We start from the raw sequence: 15,329 nt of genomic DNA on the forward strand, positions 1-15,329 counted from the left end.
ACTTTTAAACCTGTTATAGTATGGAAAATAAACCATTGCGATAAATAGTTAAAAATTACATTTTTTTATTAAAAATTTAGATGGATTGTCGGTGATTGCACAGATTTGGCCAGATTGGGTAGCTATATATAAACAAAGAAAAATGTATACCCGTAAAAAAAAAAAAAAAAAAAAAAAGATTTAAGACTAACAATAGTTCAGTAAATTTAAGACTAAGTCAAGGATGTCAAACTCAATTTCTGAAGGGCCTTGCAGTTTAGTTCCAACCCTAATTAAACACACCTGATCAAACTAATTGATTCCTTCAGGCTTGTTTGAAACCTACAGGTAAGCTACTAGGCCTACAATTGTGATTTGGAGGCTTAAAACATTAAGAACCCAACAGAAACCCTGTAAACAAATATAAGAAATAATAAAAGTATAAACATTAATAAAGCGATTTAAATGTGTTGTTAAATAAACTGTCAGACTATTTGTTTCATTTTAAGATTTACCAGGGCCAGATCAACCAAAACTGAATATTGTCAGTCACCTTCCCTTTGTTTCTTTACCAACACTCAATTCAATATACATTATACTATAAAAAAGTATTGGGTAAATATTATAAACAGGTAACCACTGCCTGACATAGTATTTGTTTTTCTTACTATGGAAGTCAATGGTTCAATATAAAGTGTGTTTAACAAACATTCTGGAACCAGTTGAGGAGGAGTAAATTCATTTTTGGTGAATTGTTGAAACGATTAGTGATATTAAAAACTAAGAATATGCAGAAATTACTGTTTTAATGCAATATCATAGGCATTGGCTATAACAAGCCAACATTGGTGATATATTTGGTTTATAATTTATTCAGTTTATAATTTACAATCATAACTGCACCTTAAACGTGTCACTTATTAAAAACAGTAATGGGTTTTAAATTTGATCAATGGCTTTTGTAAAACTCTGGGGGAAAAAAAAAAAAAAAAAAAAAAAAAAAAAAAAGCGTTCAATTTGAGAATTTAATTCACACTTTTGGATGGAAACACAGCTAACGCCGACAATTTAGTCACGAGAATGGCTTGTCCTTTTTAAATAATAAATCATCTTAAATGAAATCATCTTAAATGTACTGAGCTTCGACTGGCACATGTGCTGTAACTAGACTAATGGTATTATTACTCACGCTATAAGGGAAGCAGAAACACTAATCATCTAGTGTTCCCAATATTTAATTTAAGAATGCCTTTAAATTGGCCATGCCATTTCCTAAGAAGGCATTACAAACATTAAAATATATGTAAATAAAAGCTAAAGATTCTACACCAAACACACAGCTCCCAGTTTTCTGAGTCTAAATGATTAAAAGCACAAGTAGTGAGTCACAGCCAGGGGTCTGTGTGACTGGGCCTGCTGGATTCCTGCAGACATGTCTGAATGAGAAGAGCAGAATCCAGAGCCAGCAGCAGCTCATGTCGGAGGAATGCAGCGCACACACAGGCTGATGACTACACTGTGAGCTGTCGAGGAAACCGGGGCGGTAGCGGCTTCTGCCACATTACATGCCAAACTGACTTAGCAGCAAAATAAAAGGGTTTGGAGATATTTGATCTGCGCTTATAAACATGAGCTGCAGGGGAAACGGAGGCGGAGAGAGAGCTGCAGAAACCCCTCGAGAAGCAGCCAAATATTTTTGTGGTCGCCCATAGCAACTTCTCACCACACAGACACTCATTTAGCCATGTGGTTTTCACTAAAGCCACACTCGACAAGCTTTAAAGGGACAGTTCACCGGAAAAATGTAACATTTACTCACCATTAATGCTCAAATGGTTCTAAACATTAGAGTTACTTTTGTTGAACGATTATATTGATAACCACTGACTTCCATAGAAGAAAATGCTGTGCAAGTCAATGGTTACAGATTTTCAACATTGTCCAAAATGATTACTTGTTCAACAGAAGAAACTAGAAGTACAAGTGAAATTTAGACTAGAATAAAACTGCATTTTAGCGAACTGCCCCTTTAAAAAGCACAACACACAAATACTCACTGCTTTCTTGGGTCGTCCTCGGCGTTTAGTCCCTGCAGGTGCCGAAGCCGCTGCTGCTTTCTGAAAGACAAGAGAAGGACAGAATAAACACAGTGCTGCAAATACAGATGGCCAGCAGAGTGCGCCGCTGGGCTGGAGCTGGCAAGAGGCCCAGGGGCATGGAGTTCATTGGCTATTATATTGGAAACGGACATGAACAACACTTCAACTCGCCGACCACCTGGTCCAGAGCGGAGAGACAGCTGGTACAAGCGGCAACACGCGAGAACACACACGCGCACACAAAGGGAATGGGGGAGGGGTGGTGGGGTCAGCTGTCGTCATGACAATAGATGGAGGGGAAGGAAGAGTGGAAGTGGGGGGTGGGGTTTATCTGCAGAGACGCTGCTCTGCACCTGCAATGTACAGTGCTCAGACGCCACAGGAAGTCAGAAAACAACCGGAACTGAGCAACTGCATCTGCAGACTCGAGCCAAAACAAGACTGTTCTGATCAGGATCAATTCAAGCAAGCATGTTTGTTTTACTTGGTTATTTTAATAAAATAACAAATATTAGATACTTTACAGAAAATTAGTTGAAGCTACTGCACAAAGATGAATATCCTAGATTCCCTACAGAACCTCTAAAGGGTTAATTTCTTTCATCGTTTCATAATGATCTTTGTCCCACTATAAAAAATATTGTGCAATAAAATGATTCGTTAAAGCATATACGCCAATAAGGAACCATCATTTATGAACAGTAACTATTTTGGTTAACTTAAAGGGCCGGAAGGCACAAGCAAGCTTGGCACGCAATAGTCTCTGTGGTTTTGTGCACCTCGACAATATTACACTTCTACTCACTTTGCCCCGAGACACAGTAGAGCTCGGCTTGTTTTTGCTGCCCTTTGGTCTTCCTCTGGGTCTCTTCGGTGTAGGAGATCCACTGGCCTCCTGCTGAAAGATCAAAAACAAATACACCTCAAAATGCATGAAAGCAAACTGTGGCTCAACCGCGCACTGGTGCATAACTTAAAGCATGTGGTCATCATAGTCAACGCAACTGGTTGCTACTTTAAGACCAACAGGTGGCACGCGGTCATCAGTTGCCAAAAAGAGAATCAAATAGTGTTGATCACCACAACCCAACTAGCACTGCAGTACCAGGAGAATTAGATGCTCAGGACGTGTGTAAAATTGATTTCCTGTCACAAGTTTGCAATTTGATGGTGTGAGCCATGCATACAATCTACTTCAGATGCTGCAGGACAAGTTTACATCAATGAGAACTTGTCAGAAAACTTGCTAGCAGGTGCATTCAGCCAGTAGCCAATTACAATGTTTCTGAAAATAAGATAGAGCATTCAAAACTGCAGCATGGAGAATAAATAAACCTACATTTTGTAAACAGATAAGTTTTGCAGTTAGCCAAATAAAGTAAAAATATTTAAATAAAATCAACTACTTTACAAATGAGGCAATGTTTACTCATTGTTTTAACCAAATCATCTTTTGTTAAAATAAAAAGATAAACGACGGCTACAGGACGAGCACTGTCTTGTTGTATGATGGTGGCCATGGATTACTACTCAAAGGCTCTGATTACACGGGTGAGTAATAGAAACTTTAAACCCAATGCACTCGCGAGGCCCTGTGATTGACAGTGGGATGAGCCAATCAGACGCTGGCACTCTCCGGCGGCCAATCAGCGCGCAGCTGAAGCAGTAAGTGGGTTACTGCTGGTTTAAAGAGATCATGTTACAGGCCTTGGTCATCCTGCCACTACAGATGACCACTGCACATGTGAAGCGTGTGCAAATGAGCGCTAGACGCAACTAAACAAAGACCCTGACGTAAACTGATAGCGCGGAGCGCTTAAACCAGCTTATCGCACAAAAAACGGGGTTACACTTGAGGTGCAAGACTGCCAAATGTGTAAAAAAAAAAATCAACAGGCATCTACTTAAAAAAATCTTAACGCAAAACAAGGGCAGGGTTACCGCCTCAGCTATACGAGAACACCAGCAGCCCGCGCTGGAGAGCAGAACAGCACCTGTGGGTGTTTTCGGGGTCTTCCACGTCCTCTCTTCTCTGCTCCATCTTTCTCTTTAGTCGCCACTGTGTCCTTGCCAGAATCACTCATTGTGTCTTACTGGAACACTGCATGGAAAGAGTCCGTTAGCACAGCCGAACAACAAGCACTTTAGCTGATGATAATAATGAAAGTGTAAATAAAACACACGATCAGTTACTTTTGTCGAAAATACGCAAAATCCCTAACTTTACAGTGAGCGTAATGGAGGGGAGTGCGGAACCACCGGCTTCCCGTTTGTTTACAACACGCGCTAGGCCTGAATTCAGGCGCGAACTCGTGCTGAGCACAATGTCGGTCGCTAGCAAAAATATTTCAAGTCACGACATCCTGGGTTAAACCACCGGATATTACCTTAAAACTGCAGCGGTGAAATTCGTATGAAGTTCGCTGTACTGCGACGGATCTTTAAAACAGAAAGCTAAAGGCGAACGACGGTTTCTACGGATACCCCGCAGTTCCAGTTCGAACCGGAACACGAACACCGCGCGAGATTCGCGCCCTTTTAAATTCCCGAGCGCGTAAAGCCCAATTCGGTTGTTTACACCGCGAGGAGCTTTAAATTGGCTAAAATGCCACACTTATGAGGTAAAACATGTGTAAATACCACAGATTTTTTCAAAAAAACATATTTAACCATGTAATACAAACAACGCAAGATCTTTGTTTCAAAACTGGCTAAAAATAATGTAAAAACAGCCCTTATTAACTTCACTGCAATAAAAGCGAGCATTTTTAACCGAAAGCGTAAATTCGCTGTAGCTTCGTGCAGGTAATAAATCAGACTGGAAAACCGCGCCACACGAGCCCGCCAATCTGTGTAACCTAGTGTTTGCTAATCCTGCTCGAAGGCTGCTTTTAACCAAACTTCTTACTGCAGTTTCCGTTTTCTCCTTCAAGCGTTCGTGTAGAATTAAAATCGCTAAAATAGCTTTAAAACGAGCAAGTGAAATGTAATACATACCCTTTTAAAAGGAGCGGTCGGGACAAAGTCCAAAGTGTGCACACCAGCGAGGTCCGCGAGCTGCGAATGAATGAAAGACAACAATCGCCGTCGGGAGTTTCAGGGGCATTTCATGGGGTCTTCCACACGGGAAATAGACTGAAATGGGCGGGGCCTTCGCGGAGGACGTGCGTTTGAATTGTCTGCAGCCAATCAGCGGAACTGTTGCGTGTATTCAGCCAATCAATTCGGGTGCTTTTGTGTATAATGTCGTTAACGGCCCTCCCCCACTTCTCTTTGAAAGAGTAGACTATTAAAAGCATTGTTTGTTTCCTTCTTTAGTTGTTTAAGCGCAAGGTTAGACTGTATTTTCAAAAATGTAGACACCACGTACATACATTCCGTTTTTCATGACTTTGAAATAATAATAGGATTATTAAAAATATACTGAAATGTTTCATTCTTCAAAGAGAGCTGTTTTATGTTGCATTTACAACCATTCATGCAGTGTTCATGCGTCTTTAACAGATATGGTCGTCTGACGACCAAAGATCACCACCAGAGCTGAATAATAAAAAGACATTTAAAACTGAACTAAATCAATGAAATTCCAGTTTAAAAGTCTCAAGTCATACAAGAAGCAATTATGAATCATATTAGTTTCCCTGCATTATTTAATCATCCAGAAAATGCACCGTATGAGTCCATCAAATGATTTTAAAATGACAATTTTATGTTTTTAGTTTCAAACTGAGCGTCTTCCACAAAACAACACTAGATATCTGATTTAAAAAAAACACAACTTTCATTACACAGAAATGGGTGTTCCGGGACTATTTTGTGTGCATTTTTTTATGATTTGTTTTTAAGAGACTTTACATGCATTAATTGAATCTAAAACTGTGAGAAGGAACTCTTAAAGGCCAACATTGTTCACATATGTGACTTTATAGGCTACTATGTAATGTTGCATATATATATATATATATATATATATATATATATATATATATATATATATATATATATATATATATATATATAGTTAAGGTCAGAATTATTCGCCCCCCCTGTTTATTTTTCCCCCAATTTCTGTTTAACGAGAGATTTTTAGCACATTTCTAAATATAATAGTTTTAATACCTTATTTACAATAACTGATTTATTTTATCTTTGCTATGATGACAGTACATAATATTTGACTAAATTTTTTTCAAGACAGTTCTAGCTTAAAGTGACATTTAAATGTTTAGCTAGGTTAATTAGGTTAACTCGGCAGGTTAGGGTAATTAGGCAATTTATTGTATAATGATGGTTTGTTCTGTAGACTATCAGAAAAATATATAGCTTAAAGGGGCTAATAATTTTAAACTTAAAATGGGTTTTAAAAAATTAAAAACTGCTTTTATACTAGCCAAAATAAAACAAATTAGACTTTCTCCAGAAGAAAAAAAATATTATCAGACATACTGTGAAAATGTCTTTGCTCTGTTAAACATCATTTGGGAAATTTAAACAAATAAATAAGAAATTCTAATGGGGGCTAATAATTCTGACTTCAACTGTGTGTATATTTATATATAAGTGTACACTTAAACCATTTTGTTTAAAAATTTAAATGGTTTGCTACAATCAGTTTCCTCAAACAGTCTTATTTAACTTAACTTATCAGGTTTTTCAGTGCAGCAGAAAAAATACTATAGAAGTCAATGGGTGCCAGCAACCAACATTCTTCGAATTATCTTATTTTATGTTCAACAGAAATACGAAACTCAAATATCTTTACTGACGCAGAATTTTCATTTTTGGGTCAACTGTGCTGTGACTTGTGAAAGGCTGGTCTTTTCCTGACGAAGGCTGTAGGGTAATTTATTTACATTTACAAGACAAAGCAAGGTGTGATGCTGGAGCTATCAGGACCCCTGCTTTGGTCAATATGCATATTGTGTTGCAAATACAAGTAAAAGCGGCAACATTTTGCATTTTACCTACCCGTACTTTCACAATGGGCCATTTGGTCAACTAAGACATCTTTTATATGCAAAATCCTGCTACTTATATACGATGCAGAAAACACCCCTAATCCCCCATTCTTGCTGTTTACAGACGAGTCATTGTGAGTCAGTGTGTATCCACTAATTAAATTATATATGTCGGCACACTAAAAAAAAAGACTTAAATTGAGCTGAAACAAAACAGTTCTTATTTTTGGTAAACAATTTAATTGATTATGTTCAATAAATTTGTAAAAAAAAAAAAAAAGATTCAATTAACTTATTTGATTTGGGACAACATGAAGGAATTGTGTTGAACCTAGCATTTTTATTATTAATATAAATTCTATAATTATTTACCTCCCCTTATTCAAAACCTATGAATTAATTTCTTCTGAAGATGTAAAGTGAGATATTATGATGAAACCTGTGACCATTACATTTGTTTTTCTATGGATGTCAATGCTTACACACTGTAAATCCCGGTAACTTAAACCATTTAAGAAAACTGATTGCAACAAACCATTTTTGTTTAAAAACTAATTCCAATACTGTGAACTTAATCTATTTGATTAAATAATGCATTTTGAGCAAAGTTAATCCCAATAAATGTGGAGAACTCAAATTAAGTGAGTACTATAAAACCCAATAAGTTACGGTGACTCAAACTGTTTGAGGAAACTGATTGCAACAAACCATGTAAGTTAAAAAACTAATCTATATGAGTACTGTGAACTTACTTTATTTAAGTTGAAGTATACATTTATTTAACTCATTACCTTCAACACTGAGTTCAAAACTGTTTTCAAATGAGTAGAATTAGCTTTCAGTCAATTTTTTCATTTCATTTGATAAAATTGTCAATTGGGTTTTACAGCGTAGTCTCTGGGCTAATTCGGGCACATTTACGTTCTTGGTCAATGTTGAATAATGAGGACTTTCCTTTGTTTATTAAAAAAATATTTTTGCAGCTTTTTCCAACTACTTATTTAAAATAAGCTGAATCAACACAATTCTTCCTAATTCAATTCTTCAATTCAACCTAATTGTTTAATGTTAAATCTACTTAAATTTGCAGAAACCGTTATCCTAATCGATTTGTGTTAAGACAACATGAAGGAGTTGTGTAGTCTTTACAATGTCGTGCAAAATAAATACATGAAATTAAATGAAAGTTTAGCTGTAACATTTGCTTTCACACGGTCAAACCCTGACAACTTTAGCAAAGGAAATAATTGTAGTTGACTGAAAGTTAATTCCACTCATTTGAAAAGAGTTTTGAACTCAGTGTTAAAGGTGATGAGTTAATTTAATACCTCATTACTTCAACTTAAATGGAGTAAGTTCACAGTACTCATATAGATTAGTTTTTTATATCGAATAGTTTAATGCAAGTTTCCTCAAATGGTTTGAGTTTCCTTAGCTTATTAAGTTTTACAGTACTGGTCTGAGTTCTCTTCATTTATTGGGTTTTACTGAGCTCAAATTGCTTCATTTACTCAAATGGATTAAGTTTAGTACTTATTAGGATTAGTTTTTGAGCTCAAATGGTTTGTTGCAATCGATTTCCTCAAATGGTTTGAGTTACCTTAACTTTTTAGCTTTTACAGTATAAAACCCAACAGTCAGCTTTATCAAATAAAATGAGTGCACTTAACTCAAAATTGACTGAAAGTTTATTCTACTCATTTGAAAAGAGTTTTGAACTCAGTGTTGAAGGTAATAAGTTAATTAAACACCTCATTACTTTAACTTAAAATGAAGTAAGTTCACAGTGCTCATCTACAGTAGTTTTTCTATTATTCAAATGGTTTGTAGCAATCGGTCTCCTCAAATGGTTTGAGTTGCCTTAACTTATTGGGTTTTACAGTATTCAGTTTGTTTTGAGATATCTTCCTTTATTGGGTTTTCCTGTGCTCAAATTGCTTCGTTCTCTCAAATGGATTGAGTTGACAGTACTCATTAGAATTAGTTTTTAAACTTAAATGGTTTGAGTTACCTTCACTTGCTGGATTTAACAGTTTACTTACCCTTGTTCAAAACCTATGAGTTTCTTTCTTCTGAACACATAAAAATCAGATATTTTTAAGAAACCTGCATCCACTCCAACTATGGAAGTCAATGTTTCCAGGTTTCCAGCTTCCTTCAAAATATCTTTAACGCACAAAGGTTTAAAACCACTGAGGGCGAGTAAACAATGGGTACATATTCATTTGAAACTGACAGACTTGTAAAAAGTCTTGCTGACAAACTCACAAAACATTCATGGCATCTGCCATCAGATTCCTTTCTAAATATCTAGTTGTTTGAGGCTGTTTTCACTGGCCACAAGGCTCTCTCTTCGAGACATTTGTCATGTACTCTTATATACCTCAGGCAATAGCCAGAAGTATGAATGAACAGCTGTAATGTTTTTTTTTTTTTTGCTCAGCATGTGCTCTTCTCTTGACTACTTGCTTATTTTCTCCTTGCACTTCTGTCACAAACTCATGGCAATTTGTAACTTTTTCAAGTTCATTGGCATTTTCGTATGAATTTGTATTTTTCTCCCAATGACGGTTGGGTTTAGGGGTGTGGTTTAGAGCCATGTGTCTTTTTAAGAATCATACAACTTATATAAATTTATTAGAATTAGCTACCAAATCGATAAATTGAAGAATAGTAATGTTTCCTCAAGAGATCAGGCTGGTTTTGCCAGAATCCGCTACATGAGGTGCTTCTTTTTAATGCAAATTAGGCCGTAAAAACTATGTACACTGTAAGATACAAAAATACGATACAAACCGTAAAAGTAATTGCTCAATTTTACAGTGAACTACCATATTTCAATAATTTATAGCGGTTTTATGTCTGTATTTTGAATTAGGAACATCTACACATCTTTAGTTACACAGATAGACATGCGCAGAAGTATGAATGCACAGCTACGCGCGTTGCATGCGCCGTGGGTTATGCCAATCACTTGACACAGAGGTATAAACCAGGCTTTAGGCAGAAATTTCAATTTTCACTGTGCCTTTGAATACAAATACAAAAAGTTTTGTACAACAACTATAGGGGTCCACATTATTTTTTTATGCCCACCATCCATAAAGTGCCTGCTAGGGGCTCGCCACCAGGCCACCCCCCTGTGCACAGCCCTGCTTGATTTTGACTCTGCCATGCTAAAATTGCTTAATTTAAAAATTATTTTATTGTCTTTTTAAATCCCTCTGACAACCCAAATTGTGAAATAGGCCACCAGATAGGCTATTCAGCATTCGAAGTGGATCAAAACATTGCATTTAAGGTGAAAATAAATTTTCGTTTTCGTGTGAACTATCCCTTTAAGAAGCGCCATTTGATGAGATGAACTGCACCTTTGAGAAGGTGATCTGGTTTGCCTTTACATAGGCTAATTGAATCGTTAATAAAAGCCATTTTCTCAGTCTTCCCGCTGTCCTGTCTGGAGGGGACGCGCAGCAGGGGGTCAGGATCTTCCGTCCTCAGTCAGATTATGCAGTAACACTCGTCCACACACACACACACACACACACACACACACACACACACACACACACACACACACACACACACACACACACACACACACACACACACGAACGGTGGGCTGGACACACTGAAGGAGGAGGAACAGCCGCGTTTATTTTCTGAATGAAGGCAGAGGAGGAACTTGGAGCGCAGAAACAAAGCCCCGCCATTTTTGAAACCTGATTCACTATCTGTGAGTCAACTGTGAGTCAGGCAAACACAGGAAACCTGCACATTCTGGCAGGACAAACGAGCGCACGTTTACGCCAAATTCATAGTAAACAGATGTAAATCACAGGGCAAAGATGTAAATAAACGCCAGCTTCCTCGTTTTTCAGCGATTCGTCATATACATATCATACATGTGGACAATTGATTCAATACCCGAAGAGTGTGTGTGTCTGCTCACTGTGAATACTCAGCGTGTGTATGAATTGAATTATATATCAGACTCATATGTTCAAAGAGGTTTGAATGTCCAGTAATTTTTCATTTTTACCAAGCCAGTGGCAGAAATAGCTATTTATTTATTTATTTATTTATTTATTTATTTATTTATTTATTTATTTATTTATTTATTTATTTATTTATTTAATTGTTCAAGCTAACCCTGCTGAAAAATCCAGCTTAAACCAGCCTAGTCTGGTTGGCTGGTTTTAGCTGGTGGACCAGGCTGGTTTTAGAGGGGTTTTGGCCATTTCCAGGCTGGCTTCCAGCCATTTCCAGCCTGGTCTTAGCTGGTCAGGCTGGAAAATGACCAGCTAAATCCAGCTTAAACCAGCTTGACCAGCCTGGTTTAAGCTGGACTTAGCTGGTTTTGGCTAGGCTCCCTGCCTGGCTAGGCTGGTCAAGCTGGTTTCAGCTGGGCCAAAACCCCTCTAAAACCAGCCTGGTCGACCAGCTAAAACCGGCCAACCAGCCTATACTGGTTTAAGCTGTTTTTTTCAGTAGGGAAATTTTTAACAGTTGTATTATTTTAAACGATAAACATCGAATAGCCTAATATTAATACTCTAAAATGTTTTTGCAGTGTTGATGACTCCTGCCACATTAAAAAAAATACTAGGCCTTTAGCAACTTACATTATAGGCCAGCGTTTTTGCATTATATTATAGCATACAGTACTACTCAATAAATCAATTGATTAATTGTATGTTAATATATCTACTGAATGTTGTATAATACAACAGACAGTTTACATTAAAACTATTACATGTTATCACTTTACTGTATTACTGTTTGTTGTAAATTAATTAAAAGTGTCGAAAATACTCAAACATATGCAGTATCATTATGGTTCATATATAGTATAAAATTGATTGCCTATTTTACTTTCATAAAACATGATCCAAACACAGAAATCTCCAAACTGTCTGAAATTTGGTGTGAGACGTGAACACTAAATTAAAAACAACAATAAAAACTACAATTTAAAATTACCCATGGTTTTATTATTGGTAAAAGTGCAGCAATTAAGTCTCTCTTCTCTGACACACTCATCAGTTCAGTTCATTATCTCAAAGCTGCAAATGTTCTGAATCAACTGTGTAAACAAGGAGAAAAGCAAAACGTCCAGATTTCTGCATCTCTGTGATCTGTTTTGCTGCCATCTCGTGGATGAGCAGGTCATGTATGAATTGCGAAACAGAAACAACCAATGACACTTGTATGACATACTGGTCAAGTTTTTACACACACACACACACACACGCACGCACGCACGCACGCACGCACGTACGCACGCACATACCAAAAGTAGTGTTTTGTATTAGTCAAATTTATGACTAGGGCATTTGACTAAACATTTTTTTGCTATTTCTGCGCATAATTTTGTAAAAAATAGTAGTATTACTAGTAGTAGTAGTATTAGGTAGTATTAATATGATTAAGATAATACTCTCATTAAGAGTCTACCATGTAAACAGGAAGGCCATCCGCTCCTAAAACACATGCTGGATAAGTTGGTGGTTTATTCTGCTGTGCCAACCCCGGATTGATAAAGGGGCTAAGCCAAAAAAGAAAATGAATGAATACATATTTCAACAAATTGCATTATAATGCTCTTATAATGTTTTTAAGCAGAAAATTCATCAAAATCAATTTTCTCTCATTAATTTTAGGGTTAAGTTCCGCTCCATTCACAGAAGGAAACAACAGATTTCATCAATAAACATGACCATGATCGCTTGCATTTGAGGCTTGATTTTATTAAATAAATAAATACATAAATAAATGCATAGGCAGTGGTTGAGTACAGATAGCCAGTGTCCAACTGGAAGAGAAATCACAGGATATTTTCGTTGTATTCATCAGTACACCAGAATTCAGAAAAGAGAAAACTCTCCCTGAAAAAAAAAAATAATAAAAATGATTTCAGAAACAGGTCTACCTGATTGAAAGGTTACCCAGTTGTTTAAAATGGTCATGAGATACAATTGAAATGAAAAATTACTAATCCTAATGTTGTTTCAATCTCCTGAGACCTTTCATCTTCATAACCCAAATAAAGATATTTTTGATATATCTGAGAGCTCCCTCATCCTCCATATTGAACAACGGTTGCCAAAAGTCCTGAAATGGAACCATAACGTCTTCTTTGACTTAGCTGTGATCACATAAAGCAAACAGGAACTTTCGTGTGCCAAAAAACTGTAAAACTTGCTGCAGCCAGTGTTCCTTCCCGCGTCAGGTTAGCCTGTTCATTTACTAAGGGCAATATACTGTGTTCCCATTAAGGTCTCGGTATATTCAAATGTGAAGCATAAACTAAACATACTATATTTTGAACAAAATCCAGCCAAAATAAAGTTCTTTTTGAGTTTCAGCAGTTCAAATAAGCTCGCGAAAATTTTTAGAGCTCATTTTGACACATTTGAACTGCTGAAACAAACTCAAAAAGAACCTAATTTCTGCCTGATTTTGTTCGAAATTAAGTATGTATAGTTGGCACCATTTAGTGCCTGCCTGTGGCAAAGAGAAAACAATGTATAGATATAGCACGCCACAATGAAGATACTCTTTCTCTCTCAGGCATGATTGTTGAGTTTAGGGCTACAGACAAGCAGAGTTTTACATTTACAACCCCACCTACCCACCTCACAGAGCTGTTGAAGTGTTCAGAAACATTATACAGTTGAAGTCAGAATTATTAGCCTCCCTGTATTATTAGCGCCACTGTTTATTGTTTTCCCCAATTTCTGTTTAATGGAGGGAAGATTGTTTCAGCACATTTCTAAGCATTATAGTTTTAAAACACTATTTCTAATAACTGATTTATTTTATCTTTGCCATGATGACAGTAAATAATATTTGACTAGATATTTTTCAAGACACTTCTATACAGCTTAAAGTGACATTTAAAGGCTTAACTGGGTTAATTAGGTTAACTAGACAGGTTAGGGTAATTAGGCAAGTTATTGTATAACAATGGTTTGTTCTGTAGACTATCGAAAAAAAATTAGCTTAAAGAGGCTAATAATTTTGTCCCAAAAATGGATTTAAAAAATTTAAAACTGCTTTTATTCTAGCCGAAATAAACCAAATAAGACTTTCTCCAGAAGAAAAAATATTATCAGACATACTGTGAAAATTTCCTTGCTCTTTTAAACATTATTTGGGAAATATTTAAAAAAGGAAAAAAAGGGGGGCTAATAATTCTGACTTCAACTGTACTATCACTTTAAAATATCTTTTTGCGCTCAAAAGAAAAAGAACTTTGTTGTTCTGCGTTCCACAATTACTACAGACAATGCTATAGGCCCAGGTATACTTCAAACAGAGTCATCTTTTCATATGAACTGTTTTGACAATGTTTTTGGTACCATTTTGAGACTTTGAGCATCTCGGGACTGTTGCTGTCTATGGAGGATGAGGGAGCTCTCAGATTTGATCTATAATATCTTCATTTGTGTTCAGAAGATGAACGAAGGTCTCAGGGGATTGAAACAACATGAGGGTAAGTAATTAACAGAATAATTTTCACTTTTGTACGGCAGGTTTCTGAGCCAAAAAATGACCTAATTTTAAAATAAATTCAGTTTTTGCCCTTCTGAAATAAAAAGAGTTGTGATCCTGCAATGTCATCAAGCTGGACTGATGTGAACAACATGCGTCTGTGCATCTGTCAAAAGACAAAAAATGTGAGTTAACCAAGAGTAAACCATTGAATGCAGATGTCTTGTCAGCGGATGTCAAGTAGCTGTCTTCCTAAAGACCCCTACATTAGAAATGCATAGTTTACTTTTAATAATGTCAGAGTGCTTGTTCCTGATATTTTACAACAGACATTTTTGTGAATTACGCTCAGCCTGTCTTTGTCACATGAAATTTTGCTAATAAATTCAGTACATAACCTGATCAGAAATATCACAGCTTTATTTTCTGCAAGACGTTACACCAGGTGCTCAACCCTGGCATTAGAGATCTACCCTCCTAGGGTAGCTAGGAGCTAAAGTTTAGCTCCAACTGTCATCAAACATAACTAAACCGACCCAGCAGGCACAGGACGTCAACATGAAGTCAGATTGATGTTGTAACCCAACGTAGCGGGACATTGATTGGAAATAAAAATTGGGTTGCCAATATCCAACATCAGACAGATGTAAATTGGTTAATTTCCAACACAACCTAAAAACAACAAAATATCAACATGGCTAGGTTCACACCAAATAAAATGAGACAATTCGTGGTATCCATCGTATATTATGTGTCGTTTATCCGTGGGACAATGATCTGTCTCTGTTTTCATGTT

General features: G+C 36.6%; 2 protein-coding genes across 8 annotated transcripts in view; both read right to left on the reverse strand.

Annotated features, from left to right (window-relative positions):
• The window catches only part of hmga1a (high mobility group AT-hook 1a), an 8,008-nt gene extending 2,787 nt beyond the window's left edge, over nucleotides 1-5,221 (reverse strand). Inside the window, exons 1-5 of one of the 7 annotated variants that reach the window (XR_015522744.1) lie at nucleotides 5,076-5,157; nucleotides 4,073-4,179; nucleotides 2,884-2,973; nucleotides 558-2,096; nucleotides 1-231 (exon numbers count right to left, since the gene is read on the reverse strand). The exon at nucleotides 1-231 is cut by the window's left edge and continues 2,782 nt beyond it. Coding sequence is in view for 4 of the 7 variants with exons in the window: in NM_213168.4 (NP_998333.1) it covers nucleotides 2,037-2,096; nucleotides 2,884-2,976; nucleotides 4,073-4,162 (243 nt within the window). In the remaining 3 variants the exon portion in view is untranslated. Of the gene's footprint in view, nucleotides 240-345; nucleotides 2,097-2,883; nucleotides 2,977-4,072; nucleotides 4,180-4,465; nucleotides 4,592-5,075 lie in introns of those variants that run through there. The other 6 variants (XR_015522743.1, XR_015522742.1, NM_001289906.2 and 3 more) reach the window with 6 other exon arrangements.
• Nucleotides 5,222-12,767: 7,546 nt separating this feature from the next.
• opn7b (opsin 7, group member b) overlaps nucleotides 12,768-15,329 on the reverse strand; it is a 108,867-nt gene continuing 106,305 nt past the window's right edge. Inside the window, exon 7 of the transcript XR_015522567.1 lies at nucleotides 12,768-12,924. The gene's annotated coding sequence lies outside the window, so the exon portion shown is untranslated. The remainder of the gene's footprint in view (nucleotides 12,925-15,329) is intronic.

This window comes from Danio rerio, chromosome 23 (genome assembly GCF_052040795.2).
Source record: "Danio rerio strain M-AB ecotype USA chromosome 23, GRCz13ab, whole genome shotgun sequence".
NCBI classification, from domain to species: domain Eukaryota; kingdom Metazoa; phylum Chordata; class Actinopteri; order Cypriniformes; family Danionidae; genus Danio; species Danio rerio.